Source organism: Xenopus tropicalis, chromosome 5, assembly GCF_000004195.4.
Source record: "Xenopus tropicalis strain Nigerian chromosome 5, UCB_Xtro_10.0, whole genome shotgun sequence".
NCBI classification, from domain to species: domain Eukaryota; kingdom Metazoa; phylum Chordata; class Amphibia; order Anura; family Pipidae; genus Xenopus; species Xenopus tropicalis.
Window position 1 is genome coordinate 81,452,409 of NC_030681.2, and position 26,814 is coordinate 81,479,222.

General features: G+C 35.1%; 1 protein-coding gene across 3 annotated transcripts in view; it reads left to right on the top strand.

Annotated features, from left to right (window-relative positions):
• ascc3 (activating signal cointegrator 1 complex subunit 3) overlaps positions 1–26,814 on the top strand; it is a 316,582-nt gene that overhangs the window by 153,316 nt on the left and 136,452 nt on the right. For all 3 annotated transcript variants that reach the window (XM_031901620.1, NM_001374735.1, XM_031901619.1), the window contains 1 exon segment: positions 2,217–2,351. In XM_031901620.1, the coding sequence (XP_031757480.1) occupies positions 2,217–2,351 (135 nt within the window).

A 26,814-nucleotide genomic window follows, 5' to 3' on the forward strand; every position in this document is an offset into this window, starting at 1 on the left:
CAGTTTTTCCTTCAAAGGACACATTTCATTTTAATTCTGTTTTTAGGTAATGGACCTGAAAGGAACACCGTTCCATGGTTTGCTCCGTTAGATTCAATACAAGGGGTTATACAGGGAAATTAACATCAGTTTGTTAAGGCAACATTGGTGCACACAGTTCGATTTGTAAGAGTGATATGCTTTATTGGATACCTCTTTAGGACTGAGGAAGCTATGCTCTAGTGCATATATTTGTTAAAGTGATGTTCTTTATGGTTCATGGTAAAGTGATATGGCTTTGCCTACTTAGGTGTAATAGGGTAAAACAAGAAAATGTCCTTTTCCTAAATTTGTGTTTCATTTAAAGAAGTTTTGCAGTTTCATAACTAAAGCCCTTAATTTTTTTTTTTTGCCCATTAAACATTAATAATATTATGCCAATGGTTTGCTTGCCGCTGCTTGTGGGTGAAATGCATATGTACATTTCTGTATATTAATCATGTGACTGTATTTAAAGGATGTATAAACAAGAAACAAGAAAAAAAGTTAATGTGCAAGTTCTCTTATTCTCAGTTCTCAGCTTTTCAAAGCACTTTTTCAATTTATATATACAGGTATGGGATCTGTTATCTGAAAACCTGTTATCCAGAAAGTTCTGATTTACAAGAAAGCCATCTCCCATTATAAGCAAATAATTCTAATATTTAAAAATGATTTTCTATGTCTCTGTATATAGGTATGGGACCGTTATCCGGAATGCTCGGGACCTGGGGTGTTCCCCAGCTCCAAGACAATATTTGGAAATGCAGTAGACATTACTAAATACATATACAGTACCATTAATATCCCCACCATGACTGCTATAAACCATTTTAAATGAAAAATAAAATAGCTTTCATTAAAAAAAAAACACACAACTTTTCCTTAATATATTATGTTTCTCTTCTGTGTTAATGGAATTGTAGTAGACCTAAAAGCATAAAGATGCTTCATTTTACTCACTGAGAAAAGAGTAGAATTCCAATTCCAGTCTTAAAGGAACTTGAAGCAATTTGCAAATAGTTTTTCTCTTTTACATCTCATTAAAATGAACCACTGTGCAAATGAATCCATTATTTAAAAACACACTCAACTCTCTAAGCTATATTGATTTTCTCCATCAGTATTTCATTAGTTTATATGAACATCTGTAGCAGTAGATTTAATGCAGTATTTTCTATTATTTTTGTTAGCTGTATATGGATGAGAGCTAAGGCTGATGCCACACCAGGTGTATGGCGTATATTTTCGGCAAGATGAAAAACGTTTGCCGAAAATATGCGCCATATGCCCCTACCTGTGCAGGCATATGTAGCCGATATCCACATAAAAACGCAAGAGAATGCAAAGTTTTGCGTTTTTATGCAATTGCAATTAACATACTAAAGTTTCTATCATCTTTACACACACTAGGGTCTGTATAATTAGAAACCAGTTACACATTATCTTTTTTTGTGTTTGAAACCAGAATATTTGGAAGCAGAAACCAGAATATTTTGTACCAGAAGTTCTGATAGATACACAACCCCCCCAACACTCTTGAAACAGATCTTGGCTTTGGTGGAATACAGGGAAATCAATAAAGGTTGCTGGTCCACTGACTTTATATGAGTTACATAAATATTAACATTTTAATAATAATGTCCTTAAATTTTCAATAATATGTAATATGTCCATTTACTATGGAATGTTATGGCCTGGGGCCAAGGACAAAAATATTCTCTTCCTTACTGTAAAAATGTTGCTTTAAGAGATTTAGAACCATTGCATGCAGCTGTATAACTATATAAGATGAAACCTTTTTTGATGGGGGTCTTTTTGCTTACTTTTTAAATATTAGTTTAAAAGTTAGCTTGATGTGATATTTGTAACATTGTGCTTTCATCAGCTGAAAGTTTGCGCTTCAGGTGTGATAAACACAAACCAACCAAAAGTGTTGCCTTGGTGTAACGAATTCTAAATAATCAGAGTTTTTACTAAATAATGAATGAGCATTAAGAATATGTGCTGCTTTTAAGACACAGTTTTAAAATATGTCAGAAAGATCTTTTGATGTTTTGATGTCTGTCACTTGGAAACACCTTGCTTAGTCCTTAATAATAATTGTAAAAGTCTTATGCAACTGTGTACAGGTACCATATTGTACAAAAAAAAATATTTTCTTTAACTCTGTTCCTTTCTTTTATTTCCATGTGCAGGTTATGGTTTTTGTTCATGCTAGAAATTCAACTGTGAGAACTGCAATGGCCTTGAGAGAACTTGCTAAAAACAATGGGCATATTTGCTATTTCTTACCGAATCAAGGACCTGAATATGGGCAAGCAGAAAAGCAGGTAAGGGTCAAAGGGCTTTGAAAAATTGTGCGGGAACCATTTAATGTATTTTTATTGCCTGCAAATCTGTTGATAATGAATACATAGCAAAAAAAGGAAAGTCTTGCTCATGACTAAACTATTAATTAAGCAAGGGTGCAGTGAGGGTGTGACAATGAAATTTAAACAGACAAGAGGTCCTTTGCACTCACCCATTATAAATATATATAGGAAATTACGAAAAATGCAAAAGCAAAACAGGAATTTTGCGTCAATATATTCCAATATATTCAATCTGTCCAACTACGTCAGAGTCATCCCTGGTCTGGCCAGTCCTACACTCACTTTAATTTGATTAGAAAAGAATGCTGTTACTTCACTGTACATTTTACACAATGGGCCCGATTCACTAAAGTCCGAAATAAGGAGTGCTTGATTCACTAAAAGGACACTTGTCATAATTAAGAAGCGATGTTCTTGGCGTTATTTATCTTGCGACGACATATTTTCAAGCAATATATTACGCAGCGCACAACATATTACGCAGCACGTTGCTTGAAAATATGTCGTCGCAAGATAAATAACGCCAAGAACATCGCTTCTTAATTATGACAAGTGTCCTTTTAGTGAATCGAGCGAAAAATAAGAAGTGATAAGATTTTTAACGCATGCTATAAATAGCACTCCTTATTTCGGACTTTAGTGAATCAGGCCCAATGACTGTTGTACTGCAACTTATTTTCAAATTTAAAACTTCCAAAGGGTTGCCCTTTTGCTGCCCTCCGCTGGGAATTATGGTAGCTGCAACATGGTAGGTAAATACACAAAATGTCATTAGGTCCTTACTACATTGATGGTGGGTAAGTGCAGAGGATCTCTTTTTATAATTATGTTTTAGTATGAAACCCTAAAAATCTGATTTTGATGTGTTGATTATATTTATTTTGACATGTATTTAGGTAAGAAGTTACTTGGCTTTTAAAATGATATATACGTTATAAGTGGTGTATGATAATAGATATAGTATATTTTAATGCCTTATGTGCTGGAAGACAAAGCCTCTATCTGCCAAGCATGTACCTCGTACGTTCATGCCCAGATAGAGGTTTCTCTCTGTAGAAGTGGCATGTGCCGGAAAATAATGTAACAAAATGGTTCTGTCTTTCATATAATACATTGTATTTATGATGGTTTCCTGCTTTGCGTATTACTATGATATTTGGCGTCTTTTGTTTACATTTCACTGCAATATTGGAGGGTATTTTGTGTCCTGAAATGTAGAAAATAATAAAAGGTTATTTTTTTTTTTTTTTGATGAGTCCTGTGAGTGCAGTTTGTTTTTGATACTCTACATGCTGCTGAGATTTACCAGCATCCAGACATATATCGTAATATCATTAGTTGCTGTGCATAATTGTGCCTGAGCAAAATCAATACTTTTTATTACATATGTGGTAAGACTTTTTATTTTCATAAATGAACTTTGATAATATTTTGTTTCTGTTTGTGTCCTGTTGGATTTTATTGAAACAGAACTTTTTAAATGTAGAAAATTGAATTTTGCTTTGGTATTTGTAGGCCTTTGAGAATACTTTGCTGAAGCAGATAATTGCATACAGTGCAGGATATGCTTATATGCATCACTTTCTTTAATTTAGTTATATTCCTTGGGTAATATATGTTTTAACTTAGAAAGCAAACATAATCAGTACATTCAAATATGCATAGTCCTGTAGTGGTATGCTGTGTGATTTCATGGAAGAGAGGGGGAAAAAATCATATTTTAATGGTACCATTTTAGTTGGCGACTAGTCTGTCTCTTTCAGGTAGCAGTGCAATTAATGAAGAAAACCAGGATGCATGCATTTCTGCTTCTATTCCTAGCAAATGAATAGCTTATTTTTTGTATCATTACATGTCGACTGCATTTAGTGTTACAGCCCATCACTGCCACATTTACCTCCCTCTAAACTTTGTTAGTCAATGTTAATTTTTTTGTACATTCGAGAAGAGAGGGTTGAAAAAATTTTAATACATTTAAAATAAAAATTATAATAATTGCCAACACTTTGTTAATGAGTGTAAGTGCACTGACTCCACTATTTTGGGATTCAGCCGAACCCTGAATCCTTTGTGAAAGATTTTAAGGATTCGGATTTGGTTCGGCCAGCCACGTGGATCCTGCAGAATCATGAATGAATTCTGAACCAAATTCTGCATTCATTGCATTCCAATTTGGAATAAAAGGTCATCGTTATGCCAAAAATTGGTTACAGATTCTTTTATAATATTAATTTATTTTTTTGTCCGCCATCCTGCTGATCAATTAAAAGCTCTGTAGGAATTGTCTGAGCAGGAGGTTGAATTTAGCAGACGTGTCTTTAACCTCTTCTATGTAAATAAAGTAATTGTACTCCGTAACTGAGGTCAGGTCGCCTCATATTTTATCATTTATACCCAGATGGCAGCACTACAACTAGATGTAAAGTGAAGAGTGCTGCTTGTGGCAAATCACACAGTTGGACTAGGTAGTTACTTTAGCATGGTAGTACAGAGTGCAAAATAAGATGCACAGACAAAATTATGACATGCTCCTTTGACTTTTGAACATAAATATTGTCATTTCTCCCCACACATTTAGGTGCAGTATAATGATATTTATAATGCAGAATTTTACTGACTATTAAGTTAAGACAGAAATATTGAAAGTGGTCAAAATCAATGTCATCTCTAGTACAGCTCTAAATGCGTTGCCTTTGTCTTTATCATACTGAAATATAGGATAAAATGGAAAGATTTATTAGCAAGTGTTGTCATGCTGCTTTGTGCTTAAGCTTTTGCAGTGTGCATTAGCTTGGATAAAGTCCAAACATCTGTTCTTAAATAAAATTTTCTATTGTAGGAAACAAATACTAAATGTTAATTTGTGCATATGATTTTGTACTTTTAGAATTAAGAGTTAGAAGCATGAGATTAAATATTCGCAAGCAAGCTTGAACATTTTAGCACAGTTGTATAGGAACTTCATGCTTCTCCATATCCCTACCTAATAACTGCACTGCCACTTCAGTGGCTTTGTTTTTGGCTATTCCATACTCAAAAAAGTACCGCACAGTACATTGTATACTTGGCATTCTGTACTTGGTAGTTTGTATATAATCATTCTTTTTGTAGTTGGTTCAACATATTATGGGCAATTAGAGGGCTGTGGTTTTACAAGAGTGTGTTGATACAGCATTTCCACTCTGTGTCCAGTCTAGCAGCCCAGTCTGTGAGGCTTTGCATGAGGAAACTGGCTGAGGCAACAGCAGAATTTAATATGGGTGGCTTTTCAGATAGCTGGGCACATGAACAATGTTTTTTTTATCTATTCAGCCAAACAGGACAGCATCTGACTGTTTTATCTATGGACTGATAAGTTGACCAGTGTTTCTTAGGAAATCTCTTTCATGCACAAAAGCATATTGCTTTGTCAGCATCTTCTTCTCAATACCTGAACAATTAAGGGCTCTAAAACTCCTGTGCTATTAACAAGGGGGTCATACAGGATCTGTGTCATCTATAACAAGAATTCTTTTCTCTAAAGATAGCTGCAATTTCAGTCATAAAACACAAGGGGACTGACCCTTTTTAAGTGATAAGAATCAGATGCAGCCAGAAGTAACAAGGGGAATGTACAACCTTATTCAAGGGGGGGGGGGGGGGGTAATATTTTCAAATATCTTTCTATTTACTTAACAGTTTTGTTTTTATAATTACATCTTTATTCAGAAAAAAAAACTCTTTTTCTGGCTACTGAAGAAATGTCCTCAAATTACTTGTGCGTTTTTTTCGGAAAATAGAAATTGATCAAATTAAGCAAATAAATCCTGCTGTCCCCTTTACTCAAAGGGTAATAATGTTAAAAATGTGGTGTGTCCTAGAACCATTCTTCTTTCAAATCAAAAGCAGTAAAACTGTGCATGTGATAATGGATAGCCAGAACTGTAAATGCAGTCATCAGGTCATTAAGTTCCAGTGACAAGAGGATCTTTTCAAGTGTCTTACTTCAGTAAAAAAAAATGCTTCACTGCTTGAAGATGTCTGTCATAAAGGCTATGTAATGCATGCAGAATAAGAACTCTGAATTTATATTACAGTGTGCAGGGACATTTTAATGCGTACATTTGCTGGTATTATCCAAATATATATAAAAATGTTTATATTCACACACAGTAGCATTTATCATGTAGTAATTATTGCTTGTTTGTTTATTTTCATTCCTGTTTTTTAACTGTGTTAAATTGGAGAGCGTGACGTCAAGAGGATGTTGATAATTACTTCATTTGTTCTATATTATGGTTATTGTTTCGGATAATGACAAGGAAGAGAACAACAATTCAAGCCCCCCCCCCCCCCACACACTCACACACACACGTTATTTTGTCACCTACATTGATTCTTAAAGGAAATTTTACATTCTCTATTCTGCTGCAATTTCACAGATATTATTTTGCCATTTTCTTGTATTTTTTTTGCTAAGAGAACTATAGTTGACTCAGTGGCTTTGTGGGTTAAGGGGTCAGGTCACAGAATTGTAGTGCCTAGAGCAAGTGGGGACATGCATTAGGGTTTTTCAGAGATGTCTGCAACTTTTTGAGCATTTCACTTCAAGGCACTGCAGGGGGGTAATTGATCCAAGTCTCTTTTATGGGACTGTACCCAGGGGACCATGTGTAAACACTGAACACTTAAAATGGACAAGCACCATTTTATCAGCGTTTGCAGTTTACATGCAGTCCCGTGGGTCTCTATAAGAGGGACTCAGGTCAGTTATTTTCACAGGAGCACAGTTACACGAGTAAGAGGTCTTAAAGGACATATCAACCCCCCAAAAAATTTATGTAATAAAAGAAAATGTAATTCTAAGTAACTTTCCGATATGCATTTATTAAACAGTATTAGTGCTTTAAAAGTTATTTGTAAATGTAATTGCTATTGAAAGCAGCATTTGCTGAACCCCTGGTTATGACTTTTTAAGCAATGTTGCAAAAGTCCGTCTTCTCCAGCAAGACAGGTCTGTCAGTCATTCTGTTACTTTGTTCAAAAGTCAGAGCCACCAGGGCAGAAAATAGAAAGAGACAAACACTGCTTTTATTTTATTAGGCAAAAAAAATATTTTTGGGTGGACATGTCCTTTAATATATTTGCATGATACAGATATTCATGTTTTATTTCTACTGGTTTTCCAAGTCTGTATTTTAGCTGCTTTTGTATACCTTTTAAAGGAACAGGAACACCAAAAAATGAAAGAGCTTTAAAGTAATAAAAATATAATGCACTGCTGCCCTGCACTGATAAAACTGGTGTGTTTGCTACAGTAACACTACTATAATTTATATGATAAGCTGCTGTGTAGCCACGGGGGCAGCCATTCAAGCTGAAAAAAAAGGAGAAAAGGCACAGGTTACATAGCAGATAACGGATAAGCTCTGTAGAATACAATAGTGTTTTATCTGTTATCTGCTATGTGCCTGTGCCTTTTCTCCTTTGAATGGCTGCCCCCATGGCTACATAGCAGCTTATTTATATAAATTATAGTAGACTTTCTGAAGTAAACACACAACTTTTACCAGAGCAGAGCAGCAGCACATTATATTTTAGTTACTTTTATACACTTTCATTTTTTGGTGTTACTGTTCCTTTAAGCCTTTTATGAAGATAGTTTTCTTCTGTTGTCACTTTACCTTGTTCCAGCTAGTTTTTTTTCATCTGATCTTCTTACCTGTTTAATAGACTTCAGCTCTAAGTGACTGAAAGAGAATTGTTACTTGTACTCCCCAACTATTATTTACTTTGTGGAATACTTTGTTCAGTGAAGGGCTGTGACAGCAACCAAACAGACCCAATATTCTTTCTTTGCTCATACTCATTTGGTCTTTAGCTGTTAACCATAAAAATTATTCACTGAAAATAGGATAGGGTAACATCACATAAAGCACTAATTATTTGGTTCTTTTAAAGATTTTAATAAAGTGACCCATAGCTTGAGAGTTTGTTGTCAATCTCAGTAATATGTTAAAGGAAAACTAAAGCTCCACAATGAATTAGGCTAAAAATGATACATGTTCCAACCATTTTGTTATTCCATCTGATTTTGAAGACCTTTTTGATCCTTTCACCTGTTTAATAGTCTTCAGCTCAATGTGAGTGAGAGAGAAATTGTGTGCTTGTGCAAACCCTTTAGCTTGACATTCCAAGGCTTGCCTTTAGCTCCAAGTCATAAAGAATATTCGTTTAAAGTAGGATAGAGTAACATTATATTGTCACTAAATTTTAAAATTATACAATGTTTTAATGTTTTGATGTTTGCAAACCATAACTCAAGAGTCCATTGTTAGTCTCACCAGTATGTTAAAGTTTTCTAGGATTTGGCCTCTTTAGAAGTAAAATGCATTGGGGCTCATTCACTAACACTGGGTGAATTTGCCCCTGGATAATAACCCTTGGCAACTAAACAGATTTTTTCTGCAGTATAACTTTTCCCCAAAATATCCACATAACACATTTAACACATTTAATACTAGAAGATTCCCCAGTGAAAATTCTGCCTGTTCTTCGTACAGCAGCTTCTCTATTCTTTTCTGGAGGCATTTGAGCACATTTTTCAACCACCAATAGATAACAGTGAAAGACTGGAAATCCAAATGTGCACAATAAACTCCCATCATAAGATTACAGCCTTATGTAGCACAGTCAGGAGAGATTTTCATCTGTATTTATGTTTGGAATACCTACTCTGGAAAGCTGGGGAGTTCAGTGGGAGAGTCTTCAAAGGGTTGTATTTTCCCTCTAACTCAGACATAAATATTGTCACAAATAAAACTAATGTAATTTTGTAAGCATTGGTACATTTCTTTCAACTTTTTATCCCTAATCATCTCCTGATGTATTTTACATTACTGTGGAACATTTTTGGGTACACCTTGTAGTGCATAAATTGGCAGCACACTAATTATTTGGATAATATTTGAGATGCTTTTACTAGAGTACCATACAGGAATATTTTCCTATTTTATAAGTCATTTGCACAGTATTAGTAAGGACCGATTAATACCAAAGAAATTCTCTTTCATTTAATTAGGAAAATAGGGTATTTTGTATTTTTCAATTTCATGTAGCTCCAGTGTCTAGACATAGCATAATGCATGCTGAAATTAATATGCCTCTCCATGATTGAACTGATATTTGTACAAGTAACGTTTCTTATTGAAACCAACATAATGTAATGGCATAAACAAATGAAGTGTACAGGCCCGTTAATGTTTTAGCATTTGTAAAAAGTCGAGCTCTGTAGAGCACTGCATTGTTTATGATCCTCTATTCTAGGTTCCTGTTATTTATTATCATTTGTTTACAAAGTGCTACTCCCTAATGCACTGTAATTTGTTAAGTATGGAACTTTACCAGGATGCACCGCAGAACTGAAGAACACAGAGTGTGTAAAATTGTAAAGTTATTTGTAAAAGTAAGTGCTATTTAAAAAAAAAAGTGCCTGCCGTCCTTTAGTATTCTCTGCACTGCTGTTTCTAACTTCTTTTACCATTGAAATTATGTTGCAGTAATAGGCCCCTTTCTGGCCACAACTCCAGTTCCCACAAAGCCTTGCATGTTTAGTTTATGACAGTCCAGTTAGGAAGGCAAATTGCAAGAGTTCAAGGCTTGGTAGGAAATAAAGTCTTGGCTGGATGAAAAGCTGACTACTGCTACATTTTTAATGGTACTTGTAGTCTGTGTATGTATAGTTTATAGCAAGCAAAATACAGATATTGCTTTCAGGAACAATTACTTTAACAAACAACTTTAAAATCATTGAACTTTTGTAATTAATATGTTAAAAAGTTGCTTAGAATAACATTTCCCAAAAATGTATTTGTGAATTACCAACTTGTGAAATGTTTGAATTATTTTATTTTAACCATAAGGCATGCTGCTCCAAATTACAGAAAGATCCCTTAGGAAGAAACATTGAATCCCAAGGATTCAGGATCATATATTGCTAACATATAATTGTAAACTGTGCAGTTTTTTGGGATATGTGTTTTAATGACTGTATTTACTTTTTATTCTTATTGGGGACAGATTAGTAGGGGTCATTTATGAGCGCTGGGCAAATTTTCACCTGGGCAGTAACTCATAGTGACCAATCAGATAATTGCTTTCAGTGTTCAACCTGCAGCTGGCTGGAAAAACTTAACCTTTGATTGGTTGCTATAAGTTATTGCCCAGGTGCAAATATGGAAGTGTTTATAAAGAAAAAACCCAGAATCTGTTTCTGTGCAGATGCAGGACCATTGTTAAATAAAGGTTTCTGAATGTTGATAGGTGCCTCAGATGCAGGTCCATTGCTAGGTAAAGGTTTCTGAACGTTTATAGGTGCCTCAGATTTAAAAATAGAACAAGATGTACCTACCTGCATTCACGATGCAGTAAGTCTCCTCATCCTTTGCCTGTTTTGCTTAGATTTTCCTTAAGTGTGTCTGAGCTCAGGGCTATCCACCTGCACAATAGTGCTACACTGTTAGCTCATATTAATCTACCCTCTTGCAGTACTGCACAGTTTTCCTACAATGGTAATACTTGCAATTTAATAACTAATCTTTTGCTTTGCCTATGGTGTTTAGCCTGTAGTTTTAGTTTTAAATTGTGCCTTTGCTGCCATACATTCACTGTCCTGCAAAGGGCATCTGACAAGGTATATAGGCACCCATACTGCTTGATAGAATAACTGAACCCAGTTGTAGACATTAGTGAGCCAATGGAACTTTGTTCTCTAACTACTGAACGGCTATATTAAATACATTTTGCTTTAAAAATAAAAATACTAACTGGAAAAAAAAAATTAAAGATAACCCATTTCTATGAATTAGAAAAATAAAAGCATTCAGTAAAATTGCTTTTAGCCATTTCATGCTTCAGTTCTTAAATGAATCCAGATAGAATGTTTTTAGTGCAACCAATTAAATCTGATTCCCAACTTCCTGACTAATAGATATCAGGCTGCATCCTCTATTTTAGTGTAAGGCAGAACATGTGCATATGATGGAAAGACTCTTTCCCCCTCAGTTTCAGAACACCTTTGCAATAGTTTATTTTTACACTTTAGTAAAAAAAAAAAAAAAGTTGTCACTTTCCTTAATAAATGTGTTTATGCAAACTATGTCAAATGCTATATGTGATGTATTAGATCTATAGAAAGTCTACATTGGGGAATTTAATTAAGGCAAAAATATGCAGACAAATTGATTATTGCTTATCAGTGTCATATTAGCTATGCACGCATTGCTCTCTGATGATTCCCTTGCTTATTCTCACCTTAGAAACATTTTAAAAATAGCTTAAGATAATCTAGATATATATGAACATCCATGTAGAACAGTTGAACAGCACATGTTCTTTGTTCTAAAAATATTTTACTGCAATTAATGTTAGCATGGCAATGTTAACATCATAAATAAGATTCAGACAAAATGTTACTTTATACTGATGCTCTGCCCTAGGCACTATTGCCCCTTCTGATCCAGTTGATGTGGCTGCATATTATTGGGCATGGGACAATTGCATTGGAGATGTTTTTTTTTGTTTTTCTTTTTAAATAGGCATGAGCCCTCTTCTGCCTGTATAAAAAATACAGTCCTGTCTATGCCCTATATATATATATATATATATATATATTTTTTTTTTTTTTTAGAATTTTTTCCATAATAATAAATACTTTCTGAAATTACTATTATTGCTTTTGTTTCTTTAAGCATATTGGAACACGATTAGAAATAAGAAATGAAATCTGTAAGACATTAAGGAATTAGAAATTTAATCTTCTCTACTTTACATTTTATGCCCTTCCATAAAGGCTTGGTAATTATTATTATTATCCTTTATCTAGAATACATTTCTCAACGCTTCACAGAGCTTATACATCATTCATGACAGACCCTGCCATAGTGAAGCTTATAGTGTAAAGTCCCTTTCCCATATACATATTATGGTCTATTCTATCAGGAGCCAATTAGCATTCTCTCTGTTTTGGAGTGTTCATTTTGATATACGTGATTAAGGAGCTCACAGAGCTTGTCTGACATCATTCTAGTATTCATACAAAGAAACAGGTTAATAAACTGTGAGATCCTCAAGAAGGTGGACATTAGGTTTTCCTTCATGAACCTGTTGCTATTAATTCAGAATAGACAAATAGTTGGAAACCTGTGATGCTCTTTAGTATTTTACAAGTGTGTGTGGTTTGTTTGCCTTGCAACTTTTCTTTGCATAATGATAAAATATATTTCTTACTCAAGCACTGGAAAGCTGTTACCTTATGACATATTTGATCATCTAAATTTTTTAAATATAAATGTGCAAATAGCCCGCTTGCATAAGTAGGCTTATGGCTTGATAAAGGTGACCTGTTTTTGAATAATGAAAGAAAATATAATACAAAGCAAAGTTCCAATATACAATAATAGCAATATGTTTATGGTTTTAGAGTTACTTGCAAAAATATCTGTGTTTCCAAGCAATATTTGTTTATTATTCCCTTGAATGCAATGTTTTACACTGCCATGACTTGCTCCATAAGACAATGAGGGGAAGGCGCGAAAAATTCTGGAAGGCTCTGCCGCTGTTTACAATGGTTCGGTACGAAAATTCCGTGACTTTCGGATCGCCAATACGATATTATCGTGACTAATATAATTTTTTCGTAAGCATTTTCGTGATATTTGCGATCTTCAGAAATTTTCGTTTGCAATCCGAATTTTTCCCATTTTTCCCCATTCGGGATTCGAACTCGTGTTTTGATAAATCTCTCCCAATGTGTGTGAATATTTAGAAATGTGTTTTTCTGTCTTTTTTTCTCTAAGAGCTTTTGTTTTCATATTTATGAGAAAAAAACAAAAAACTGTATGGAATTAAGAGATTTTGATGTAGCATGTGTCAGATTTATAGTGCTGGTGTTGAATAATAAGTTGAATAATAAGTTCATATCTTGCAACTGGGCACTAAGTGCTGCTATTGAGCGGCAATGTCATTATGTTTAGTCCTGTTTAAAGTATGTTTCTATATATGCTAATATCTTAATGTAGGTTCATATGATAATCTTGAGGCGAAAGCTGAAATATACTGCTATTTATATAACAGTGTCTAATATATAAATTGTTATCTTTTAACATGTGTAGAAGTTTTCCCCTGTTCATTGACCTATGGCAAACAGTCAATTGCCTTTTAATGATCTAGGGCAGTCAGAATGATGAAAGCAAATTTGCCTGGTTACTATGTATTATTGAATGACTGCTGGCAACCTGTTGTTCATGTTTGTACAAAATGTGCTAATCATTCAAGGTATCTGGCATTTATTGTGTATATGCATGTATGTGTGTTGTTCATGCCCAGTAAAGGGTTAAATTGTATTAAAAATATATGTGTGCGCTCGTTTTGGAAAACAATTAAGCCCCTTAAAATATAACTTAATGTAAATAAGTATAAAATATGTATTATGCTTTTTGCCCCCACTTTCCTGAAATGCATTTTCTGCCTTGAAGCAGAAAATCAGTGCTTTTTCAGCTGTTTTACTTTACAAGATGGATTACTAAACCTGCTATATATGTTATTGTTCATTTAATGTTAAATATTGATTTGCCTCTCCTGAGTGCAAAGTTGTGTTGTTTTACTTTCCCCTGATTATGGCTTAGTCAGTCAAGTTATTTGCTATATTTTATTTGTTTTATTACCACTGGGAAAATTGCCACACACATCACATTTTATGTACAGGTATTATGTTATGCAGAACCATGGTGGTTCAATAATGAAGATGCCATTTGTTTGCTTTTAATATCATCCTAGGGTAATACAATACACACATGCAGCTGAACAAACCATTAATGTTGTTGCGTGCATTGGCACACTGGAAATTCCACTATCCCAACTTTAAAATCTTGTGCCATGAAATCAACAAAAGTAGGTTTTTGTGGGGTGGATTGTTGTGGATGCTACGTAAGGTCCCCATACACTGTCAGATTTTGTACTCTCAAATGACTGATCTCTGGCTGATCTGATAAACAATCTGATATGAATGATGATTGATTTATTGATCAGTCATTATCATTCTGAAAATAAATTTGATAGGTTTAAAAATGTTGGTCGTTAAACAATAATATCTTCGAACGGTGGAAATGACAGACCTTTGTCATTTGCTTATTGTCCAGCATAGTGTGGACAATGAATTTAGTCAGAAAGACCTGAATGTGCTTTGTCAACCCTACATTTCAACCACATAATAATAGTATGAAAAATTATATACAAATAAAACCAAAAAACAACACTTTTTTTTATTTTTTTTTATTTACATTTGCTGCAGTACCAGCAAGTAATTACAACTGGTCACATTATTAACAAGCAGCAGAATTTATTCATTCACTTGCTGTAATGGCATATAATTAGCATACCAATATCAATAAATAAGTAATATTTTTTTTAAACTTGAGCATTAGAAAAAAAAAACATTGAAGCATTGCAAACATGTTTGCATGTTTGGTTAAAACAATCATCAAGTGATTGTTTAACTATACGATCTGAGAACAAGAAAATTTGACCCTGTATGGCAAACTTAAGGAACCAGTACTGCCAAGAGAGTCCCGAATCATTGGGTTCATGGGAAGGGGGACGGGTTTTGTTTAGATTGGAGGTGTGTCTGAACATGGTGACTGAGGCGTGGTTTAAATCAGCCTGCTTTTTGAATTTTCTTGTTGGAAGTTTGTATGTTGAATATAAAAATAATAGCAGGGCAGTTTATTTTGTCAGGAGCTAACGATCATTTAGTGCTTTTTTTGTAAATGTGTGTCTTGTGGCATCATATTAAATATATTTTTTTGGAAATGCTTTTTCTAAAAGTAGTGTGATGTTAGATTTTGGACCCTAGCCTACAATTAATCTGGGAAGAAGAATGGATTCTCATATTCAGCTTTATAAGTTATGTCTTGTAGGTTTTTGCAAAGGTAGTCTGCATATTAACCAACATTTGATGATCTAAAAACCAAAATAGTAAAAAATGTGTTACACATTTTAATCTAGCCCCCTATAATTATATTGGATTATAGTGTGGATGATATATATATATATGTCTCAATCCTTGGAGTGTCTGCAGTCTAATGCCAAAAATACATATATAGCGGGGTGCACAGTAAAATTCTGTCTGTCTAATTCAGACAATTTTTTTTTGTATATATAAAATAAATTGATACTAACTGGCATTCACAAAAATCATATTTAGCTGTAATTATTATTCTTTAGTAAGGGGGTACTGTTCCCAAACATGTTCTGAAGCAACAGCATATGAAAACACAGCAGCTGTTCCCTACAGATGAAAATGCTAATGGTCCATTTCAGATTTTACTGTTATCATTACAAACTGTAACTGTGAAAGACCTTTCTAAATCATGAGCTAAGAGAGACCCCTGCTGGAATCCTAGCTGTTCAAATGAGAAATGCCTTCTGCTAGAGAAAAATACACTAAAGTGTGCAAGTAAAAACATAACTTCAGAATAATAGGTGTCTATATTGATGTAAAAGGTACCTATGAGTCCAATGCCTAAACAGTGTATTTATTAATAGTAAAATACAAAACTCTTTAGAGTTATTCTTTCAGGCAAGCATGAATACAAACCTGAGGAGTAAAAACAAGCAATGAAATGAAATGAAAAGCTGGCCATACACAGAAAGAATCCCTAGTGTTCTGACCGAGCTACAGGCAGGCTTTGGTTGAAGAGACTGGTTTAAACCACCACCTCTGACACATCTCCGAACCAAACATAAACCTGCTCACTTTCTAGGAAATCCTTTGGTCCTTGACATCTTAACCACCTTAAATGTGACCATTTGTTGGTAAGAACATATTAAGCTTGCATTGTGTAAACTCCGGCCTTTTAAGAGTCATACAATGTTAGAACACCACCATTGAATGGTTGCGTGGAACTTAAACATACTCAAATAAACCACCTGAAAGTTTCCATCATTTGGTAAGTCAGACCTATCAACCTTGTTTGCTGGAACATGTTGTTTAAGGGCTTTCTGACATTGGTCATGCTATATTACTACCTGCAGCTAATATTATTTTTAAAAATAAATGAACCTGTTCACCTAAGGTCCTTTAAAAGCATTTTAATTGGAAATAAAGTCTCACTGTAAGCTTAATAAATGCTAGGTAGTTTTAAAGCAGTGGATTTGAAATGGCATTGTCTCCTCTGCATCCTAAACTTTTTTATCTTACTGAAATAAACAAATGCTTGTGACATCCTTATTGGCATGAGTATACACTGTATTATTCTGCAATATAAAATTAATTTTATTAAATTCTGTTTTTGTTTCTCAAGTTTAAAATCTGTTTTTAAAGCAATATCAAAATCCTGAATGAATTCAGGGTAAAAATTGTCATATGGTTACCATTAAGATTGCAGAGCCACCCCTTGCATGCGTGGAACAAGTAGTTTTAGTTCCATTCTGTTGCATTAAACATTTTATGGTAATTTACATAGATAACTTCAGTGCTTAATATTGTAGAAAAGTGGGGAATACTGTTTTAGGAAAAGGTATATTTATCAAATGGGTGATACAATCTCCTGCAAGATATGCAATCACTCCCTGTTTTGTTATTCTATGCCGCTGATAAATTCCAATGTCTGAAGCACTCATTGGTTGATAAATCGGTGCCACTGCATAATATGGTGTGGATGCAATCTCAGGTAATGATGAATGTTACCCATAAACATTTAAAGTATCATTGTACTTTCTTGATTATTAAAGCATCCAGTGCTTTGGATATATAATCCACAAATCATACTATAGCTCACAGATCATTTATGGTGACATGCTATGCTAAAAAACCTCAAGGAATCAATGTCCTGGACATCATCTGCATTCCTCTGGTGCAGTGCCTAGTGCGTGATAAGCTAAAGCAGGCTATTAGACACAGTGGAAAGATTTTTAGGCTTTCCTTTATTAATTATAATTGGCTGCTACCAAGAATATGATCGTTATTTATCTTTTACCTCTAACACTTTGTACATATTTGGAATATATTTCTAAATCGTGTCTACTTAAATTTTGGCACCAAAGGCTCTCAAGAGGGGGCTTGTGCAGGACATGCCTCCCATCATTTTGAACGTCTGCTAAACTGTGTTTTAGCAACAATTTTTTTTGTAAGATTAGAAAAGCATGCTTAATGCTGTTAAGTAGTTCAAATAGGACATAGCTTATCATTATGATTACATTGATATATACGTTTTAGAGTTGCCTTATTGTTTGCTTTAGCTAAGGCATTTTTGCTACATGGTTGTGGAAGCAGGTCAGTCTGTGTTTGACTATAGGTTTTATTGTTTGACTATGGACAGTGCCTTAGTATTCATTATTATTGTTAGCTGTTTTCACAATAATCTATGCCAAATTTGTCTTATTCCTTATTCCTTTTATCCTTTACTGTAATAAATTTGTTCTGCAAATGCCCCATACTATTTTGGTCCAGATCTATTAAATACTATATTTGTATGTTTTCATACACTTTGCGTAGGCATACTAAAGCACACTCAAGACGCCAACCCATTTTAAGATTTGAACTGCATTTCTCAGGGCCCGAAGTTACTGGTGTTAAGCTGCAGATATGCCCATTGCTTTTTTGTGTACTGTTAAGAAAATAAGAAAACACAAGACTATGTGAGACAATTTAAGGTGCTTTGCAAAGGAGCTAAGTGACTAGATAAGAGTGCTTTGGGAAAATGCTACATATGGGATTAATTGGAGTAAAATTGAGGGCTGTGCTATTAAAATTGGTATGCAACATATGCTCCTAAAGTAGACTTATATTATTGCTTCAGAAGCATTTATGGTTAATTGTAGATGATAGGATTACCTTTAAGGAGACATATAGCATATACTACCCCCCACCCCAAGTTTAATTCTTGGCTAATAATAATCATTATCTTGAAAAATGGCCCCTTTATTGGAGCTCCCCATAGCTCTGCTGTGGCTCTTGCCTGTGTTTCAAATGAGGGATGGGCATGTCCTAATGGTCCCTGCCAGAAGCACAGTAGGAGAGGGATAGCCAATCACAGCCCTGCAGTCACACAAGCAAAGACTTCAGCTCAGCCTAGCTGCTGATTGGTTTATATCCTACAGTGCAGTGTGATGAGTGCCGCCAGCTCCCCCGTACAGAGTAATATATTTCCAGGAACATAAATAAAAAAGTATTGATGCAAATTGGAAGCGGTTTCATTTTTTGGGAAATGTCTGATGTTTCATGTCTTGAATCCAAATTAGGAACCCTTATCTTATTCTATCATGTTACACCAAATTTACCCCAGAATTGCTGGAACAGTTTCCCTAGACTGGTGTAAGTTGGTGCTATACACATTGCTGATCTAAACTGATGTTTTTATAAAGCCAGAGAAGTGGTAGTAATCAGAATTCTTTATAGAATTTGTAGCCCTCATGGTCAAACAGTGGGCTTTAATCTGGCATTATCAGCTACCTGATATTAAGAATTTGATTTCTCCCTAAAGCACGGTTGACTTTCCCTTGCTCTATCTTAAAGATTTTTCTAGACAGTGAACATAAAGTGCTGAGCTACAGTTCTGTTGTCAACTGATAAAGACTAAAATAGTTTGTGATGGCTGGAAATCTTGCTTTGTATTGATCCAAGCCTAAATTGATTTTTACTGATAACGTGCAGGGTTGATGTTCTTTTATTTATTTATTTTTTAACAATTAAGTAATCTTATCCAATTTACTACTGCAGATCTGTGAACAAGACAGTTGTGATTGTTAAATCTCATTATAGTGGTAAACAACAGTAAAACAAAACAAACGTACTGGGGATTGGATAATGTGTAGAACAAGTTTGAAACCCTTTTAATTGGAACAGATTATTCCTAAAAAATGTTCCTTAATTTTAGGGTTTCCACATTTGTTTGCCACACTCTTCTCATGGTGAAGACACACAGAGCTACTATTAGCAGCTATTTGTCATGACAAAAAAAAAAAAGACAATGCTGATCTTTTACTGTTAACTGTCTCTACCTGTGTTTTTGCAGAGGCAATTCTTAGTATTGTCTACAGCAGGGTATTTTCTGGCACTTAGTAGCCATGATAAGCACTGGCTAGAAGTAGCTCTGTGTGTCATTGCCCTAAAGAGGAACTGCCCTGCCCTAATCTGCCTGTGTGTTCCATACCCTCCCTGCCCTATGCTGCCTGTGTGTGCCATACCCTCCCTGCCCTATGCTGCCTATGTGCCATACTCTGCCTACCCTATGCTGCCTATGTGCCATACTCTGCTTACCCTATGCTGCCTGTGTGTGCCATACTCTGCACAGGCAGCATAGGCCAGGCAGTACATACAATTTCTGAGGTGTAAACAGGTGAACAATGTGGGTGATTACATATATCCCAACATTTCATTAAGAGAAAGAGGGACAAAAATATGTTACTATGGGTAGTGCGGCAATTTTTTTGGCCACGCCTGCTTTTTGACCACGCCCCCACATACCACACCCACTTTACATGCTGCAGATGTTCCAGTATAATCACTAAATAAAAAGAATAAAGGACATTTTAACTTCAAAGGTGCCAGTATGACTACATTAAATTGATAAAGGGCATATTAACCCCAGACATGCTAGTAAAATTACTAAATGAAACTGATAAAGGGCATATCAACTTCAGACATGCCAACAGTTCTGTGCATTTTCCAAAGTTTTAAACAGGGCCAATTCCAGTGGTACATAAATCTATGTTATTTAGAATTTCTAGCCATATTAACAAGGCCAGCCTATGTTTCCCAGACTTATAAGGGCCCCTTTTAAATGTCTGCTATATTTTATGAACGGATCAGCGATTCCTCTGTTTACTATTGTGCATGCTGTGGTCTGCCAGAGATTCCCAGGAGTGAGAGATATATGTTAGAGGTGGAAAGGTGAAACTGCCCAGCACACAAATAAAGCAGCAGCCTCTTCTGCCTGATAAAAGAAAGAGCGCATCCTTAGCCCCTGACCCAGTGAGCAGGAGCAAGGAGAGGGATTCCGCCAATGCCGATAGTTGACCCTTGCCTGTCACAAATGCTCCTCCCAGGACAATTAAACATCAAGGTAAGCCTGTGAGCTTGAGGTAGCAGGGGAGATTCAAGACTTAAGGGGGCAGGCTTTTCCTTCCCCTGCCTCCTAATTTGGAAATCCAGACAGGAAGTTTTCACCTGGACAGCCCTTATGAAAACCAGACAGGTGGTAACCCTTTTGGTGCTCCAAGCAAGGAGTCTACACCCGCCCCCCCATAACTCTCCAGTACTTATTGACTGGCAGAAGTAGACCAGCATATATAGGAAGGAAGGAAGAAAAGGGGCAAAAAAGTTGTTATTGGAAGGTAATTGTTCCTGGAAAATAAAACAATCATAAACAGCAATCAACATTTTTTTTAAATTGCACCCCTCCTCCTTTTCTAAAAGGGCTACTCTCTAGGCAGGTGCCTTTTCTGCCTATCCTTAATCGGACACATGTGTCCTTCGCATTGATTTGTTACTGCTGAAACTTATAATTAGGTACTAATGAGCCTAGCAAGTATCACTCTTAGGAAACATGTTCAAAAATCATATTCAAGTCCAGTTTCATGTCAGCTCTAAATTTGTTTTTCTTTAAAAAGTACAGCAATTAAAATATTGCTTGTTTTTATAGCATTAAAAATCACTCTCAGGAGGAAATATCAATTCTAGTTGTACAGTCTTGGCCACCATGAGGCTAATGTCAGAAGTGCAGAAGCATTAAGCAGTTGTTTGCTTTGTAAGTGCTCACCACAGAACAGGAAAGGTCAAAACTATGCAGTCTTAATCATTTATAACTCGACAGAAGGTCATGTATTCTAAATGGAAAATGTAATGTAGCAGAATACAGCTCTGATGTTATGGTTAATGTAACACTTTACATAGTGGAGCAAAAAAAAAAAAAATCTGAATATTTGAAGCAACAATGATTTGCTGTCATATGAAGTAACCTTGAGTATAACCACATCACAAGGCTTTTAACCAAAAGTAAAATGATTTGAAAGCCTACATTAAAAGAAAATATGTCATTTTAGCTAAATAGAAAGAGAAAACAGAAAACACCAAATAGGACTGAAATTCACAAAAAGCAGAAGCTGAATTCTGTCCATAATGGTGCTTTAATTTTAAACCATTTTGTATTTGCTGCTTTGTGAGCTGCTATGTTTGCACACAGTGACGCTTTTTTTTTGTACAGTCAACAACAGGTATTCAAAAAAAAAATTCAGAAACCAAGATGGATATTTTAAACTGTTGTTTTATGTTGGTGGTGTATTTTTTCTGTCATGTTTTTCTGTTGCAAACAGCATAAAGTAATCAAACAGATAATGAACAATTAAATAGGACATACATTACTGTACGCATATCCAATCTGTCTACAGTTGTGCTTAAAAACCTTTTCAATTTCCCTGCATGAATATGAACTATCATTTTCATGTAAGTGAGAGAATCCAGAATGAGGGAAATTATCCAAAGTTACATATTTGTGTGTGAAAAAAAAAGTGAAAATTTGAGTAACTGCTGTACCTCAGCTATGCAATAACTAAACACTTCCAGTGACTGTTCATCACTGGAAGTGTCCTGCACATCTACTTTGAGTAATTATAGCCCATTCCTCCTTACAGAACAGCTTCAACTGGTACTGTTTAAAATTCATAGTTCCATCCTGGTCAGTGGGCCCTATCCATAATATTACCACCAGCATGTTACACAGATAGCATATGGTTTATATGCTTGAATGCCTTTTGGCAAATATAATGTTTTTAATAAAGCTAAAAAGTTTTATTTTAGTCTTATCTGTTAATAGAACATTCTTCCAAAACTCTCCATGTTGTCTTTAGCAAATTGTAGACTGGCAGCAAATTTCTAACCTACCCATGCTGTCACGAGGTCCTACCAAACAGTAATAAGCAGCCTAATTGGTCAGGAGGGATCTGGTCAGCAGCTGCTATTGGCCTGTGAGTGGCTACCATAAGTACTGAGTAACAAGAGGTACAAAAGCAAAGAAGTCACTGCACCGTAGAGCTTACAATTTAAGTGGGAGGACACAAAATAGGGTAATAAATGTTGCAATATGGACTGGTTAAAGCAGAGCCTCATAAGTGCCATATGTATTTGCTCTTGGTACAGTGAAGCCAATAGCGTGAATTATTTTTTTGCAACATTAAATGAGATCTAGCTCCCTCAAAATAATTTGTTTATAGCATGTATACTGCGTGGATAAATCCATCACTCCCAAACACTGCAGCTACATTGGTTCATAAATAACACAACGATCATGGCACATAGAATTTTGACCACTAAAGTTCTATTATGGAGACCAGAAGAAAGCTATTGGTGGTCAAAATGCCCTTCCAAACCATAGCCACTACCTTTTAATTTCATTTGGAAATGTGCTACCTATGGTAAATGCTGGTTGCTTTAGGTAGGAATGCATTTTAATTTTGTTCATCTTGGGAGCACCATGATGATTGTGTTTGACATGACCAAATGGTCTGTTTTGTAAGTGGTATATGTGGTAGTTTCTATACATTAGAATTGTATGTTATTTGAAAACTAGTCTATAGCATTATGTTGGTCTATTGCTGCTGACTTTAGTAAACATCTAATTCATCTCAATAGCAAAATGTTTCCTGATGCTCTATATACTGTTCAGTAAAAGTTATGGCAATGGAGACAAATTCACAACACATATTAATCTTTCTTTCCAGATTCCCTTCCTTGTTCTTTTTTGTTTGTTTTTAAGAACCATGTTTATAAGATATAAGACATTTTGCATTTTTTATTTACCAAAACTAAAATTGTGAATGATAGGTTTTTAGATATGTGTTCCAAATACATGGTTGCCTTATGACATCCCTCTCTGTTACACACACATCCTTTTTTTCCTTTTAAATTTATAAAGTAACAAGCAGCAACATGATTATTTTGCATATATATATATTCCACCCATAAAATGATTCCATGTTTACTACATGTAAATTGCTACACTCTGCAGTTATAAAATTTTATTAACCGTAAGAAGGTGGAAAGTTTTATAGCAGTTCCTATTCAACCTGCTCAAATTAGAACTCCATCTAATCTGTCATTAAACACTTGACAGTTCCAAACTAGCACAGTGAATATCTGACTTACATGCAGAATTATAGACCATATAAATTTTAAACACAAGCTTCAAATAAGCCAGGCAGCAAAATCACATTCTGCCAAATAGATTTATTGGGAAAAAATGGCTGAAAGTTTATGAGTTGTATTTGGACTAAAGTCAAACTCCTGGTCTGTGAAATTGAGAGAGCAAGCAACAAATGCTTTGTTTTCGTATCTAACAATGAAGTTATGTTTCTTACTTACAAAGCATGTGCTGGAATTTGTAATTGACCAAACCATACATATAAGCAGCAAGGGCTTTAGCAAGGGAAATAAACAGTAAGGACTGTTTCTTTTACATAATTTAGGGGCAGATTTAGCAATTATCGAATTGCGGAATACAAGTTAATTCCTAGCTGTTTGATATTTGCCAGTTTATTAACACAAGTTTTTCAAAGAGTTGACACATTTTTTTCAAAACTGATGGATGTGTTGATTAGGCAGAATGGGACTGTTTCTTTTAAGCATTCTAAAAATGGCCATACACAGGCAGAAAAAAACTACTGGTTCGGCTCCTTCGGTCTGTGGGGCACCCTGACAGGCCTACCCAACTAATATCTGGGTGAAAAGCGGCCATACATCAATTGGACAGTTTAAAAATCTTATCTGAGCTATGACAGTATTGGCTCCTTGATGCAGTTCTTCCTTGAACTGCCTGTATTCCTGTTATGATACAATCTTTTGGCCCTAGGACCAAATGATTGCATCAGTCCAATATCATCCACCTCAAGGTGGGCATATTGGGGAGAGATCCACCCATTTAGCAAATTCGCCAAGTGAGCAGTTCTTGTATGGCCAGTTTTATACTATTCTCCTGTAAATAATAAGGGATTAAGGATTCAGACTAGCAATGTAGTGATCAAAACATTGTATGTATGTATGTATGTATAACTTTATTTATAAAGCGCCACAAGGGTACGCAGCGCTGTACAGTCTTACAGAATACAAACTTACACACAGGGAGGACAAGTGATATAATAAATAAATACAATAAATATATATATATATATATATATATATATAAGTGCCATGTGGTATGAGACACAGTAGGAAAGAGGTCCCTGCCCCATAGAGCTTACAATCTAAGTGGTTGGGTAACATACAGGCACAAACTGGAAGGTAAGAGTGCACCAGGTATGGGCATTTGCCCTTAAGCGCAGGATGGGATCCATTATGCGGAAACTCTGTAGTAGTAGTAATAATAATAATAATAAAACAGTACCTTGTATTTCATCCTAATTAATCTGCATGAATCCATATTGATATATATACCTGTATACTTGTATTATAAATGATTGTCACAGATCCTCTTTAACTTTACTGATTTTATGGGCTGGGTTACCTACACCCAGGCAAACCCACTATCTATCTATAGGGAAAACTCCTGCACATTTATTATGTCACACACCCTTTGACAGCGGTGACCAAGTGGTGTGTCTCCAAAACCAAATAAATGTGCAGTGTTTTCCCCTGCATAAATTGTTATGCTGTGCTTGTATATCTATATTTTTAATTTAAAACATAGCTTATGGGCATACAGGATGCATTCTCTACTTTTGTAACTTTGCTGGCAGAGAAATGCCCAAACTGCCACTCCCATTCATTTAAATGGGAAATGTATTGTGGGACAAGAATATACTTTGATTTAATGTTTTTATCTGCAGAAACAGAAATAGTCACGTAAATACCTTGAAACCCAGATTGTTTAAGTAAGTGTAAAAAGTGACAATACGTTGTGTTCTAGAACAGTTCATTAAAACATGTTTCCCCAGAACTTCAAAGCTTTACACTATTTAACACATTATTTTGTGGCAAAAGTAACACTTTTTATTTGACGACAGTATGCCTTTAATTTCTTGCAAGCTCTTAATGGCTACTTACCAAAGTACTGATGTTCTGAACCTCTCAGCCTGAATTGTACCTAATACTGTCAATCCAGCCAATCTGCTGCAGTTCATTTTTAGGATATAACCAGTGTGCTAGCTTTGAAAATTTAGTAAATTTTGAAGAGCACGAGTTATTACTTGATCAATAACCGTTTACTGCAGATTGAATATGTTACTGCATATATTGTGTTCCTGAACAAATTTCTCTCTTAAAATGTTTGTTAGTCTTGTTTCAATAGATGAAAATGTGTTTTATTAGGGTTACCAAGACAAATGGGACAGATGCGAGAAAATCCTGGATAGTGCAGTCTTGATAGAAAGGTTTGGTGCTATTTCAAGTGGGGTTTTTTTTGGCATTCTTTGGTTGATGTGCAGTCTAGTGTCACGTTAAAATAAACATGAGAGACTATGATATATTCCAGGTAGAAAAATCAAAAGTACGAAATTATACAAGTATATATTCCCCCCCTAATAGTATAAGAATCATTATGCATGTTTGGCAAGAGACTATTATGATGAAGTGCATCAGGAACGTTTAATTCTCCATGAAAAACAAGAGCTCTCTTTGATTTCTTTTTATGTTTAGCCTTCATCTTATTAAGTACATAAAAAGACTAAAATAACACTGCCAAACTTTAAATTGTACTTAGATGCTGATAAGAAGTACTTTTTGTTCTTCTGGGGCTTAATTGTTTTGTATACTAACAGACATAGATTTTCTTTGTTTTTGTTTTTAATATGATCAGAAGCACTTTGAAATGCTTCAGATGTTCATTGTATTGTTTTAGGAATGAGTCACTGACTTCCATCTTCCATGTGGATTTTTTAAATGAATTTCTCTGTGCCACAAGCAAAATGCCAGTAGGAGGAAGGATACATTGTGTCATGCAGCTACCTGCAGCTCTCCCCTCACCAAAAAACTTGTCTAGCCCAGGGTTATGAAACTAGGGCATTCCAGCTGTTGCAGTACTTCAACCTTCTGTATTTTCCTGCCAGATCAGTCGGAAGGCTAATGCTAAGGGTATAGGTTCTGCAACAACTGGAATGTATAAAGAATAGGCAGGAAGCAAGAATAGTGCACAGCATTATTCTTAACCCCCCCCCCATAAAAGATGTGTTGCTATCGTAATTTGCCACTGTACATACTGTGGTTACAAGGTAAAGGCAGTAGTTTCAAGTTAAAATAGTTTGAAGTGTGAAAATATGTCACTCTTAATAGGTAGTGTGGAGCTAGATACAACTGTTGATTCACTCTTATCAGCCACTTATTGACTGTGGATATGGATTATTATAGTTGAAGGAACAAGATAGAGTTCAGTCTAAGCTTGCTTTTTAGGGTGTGCTA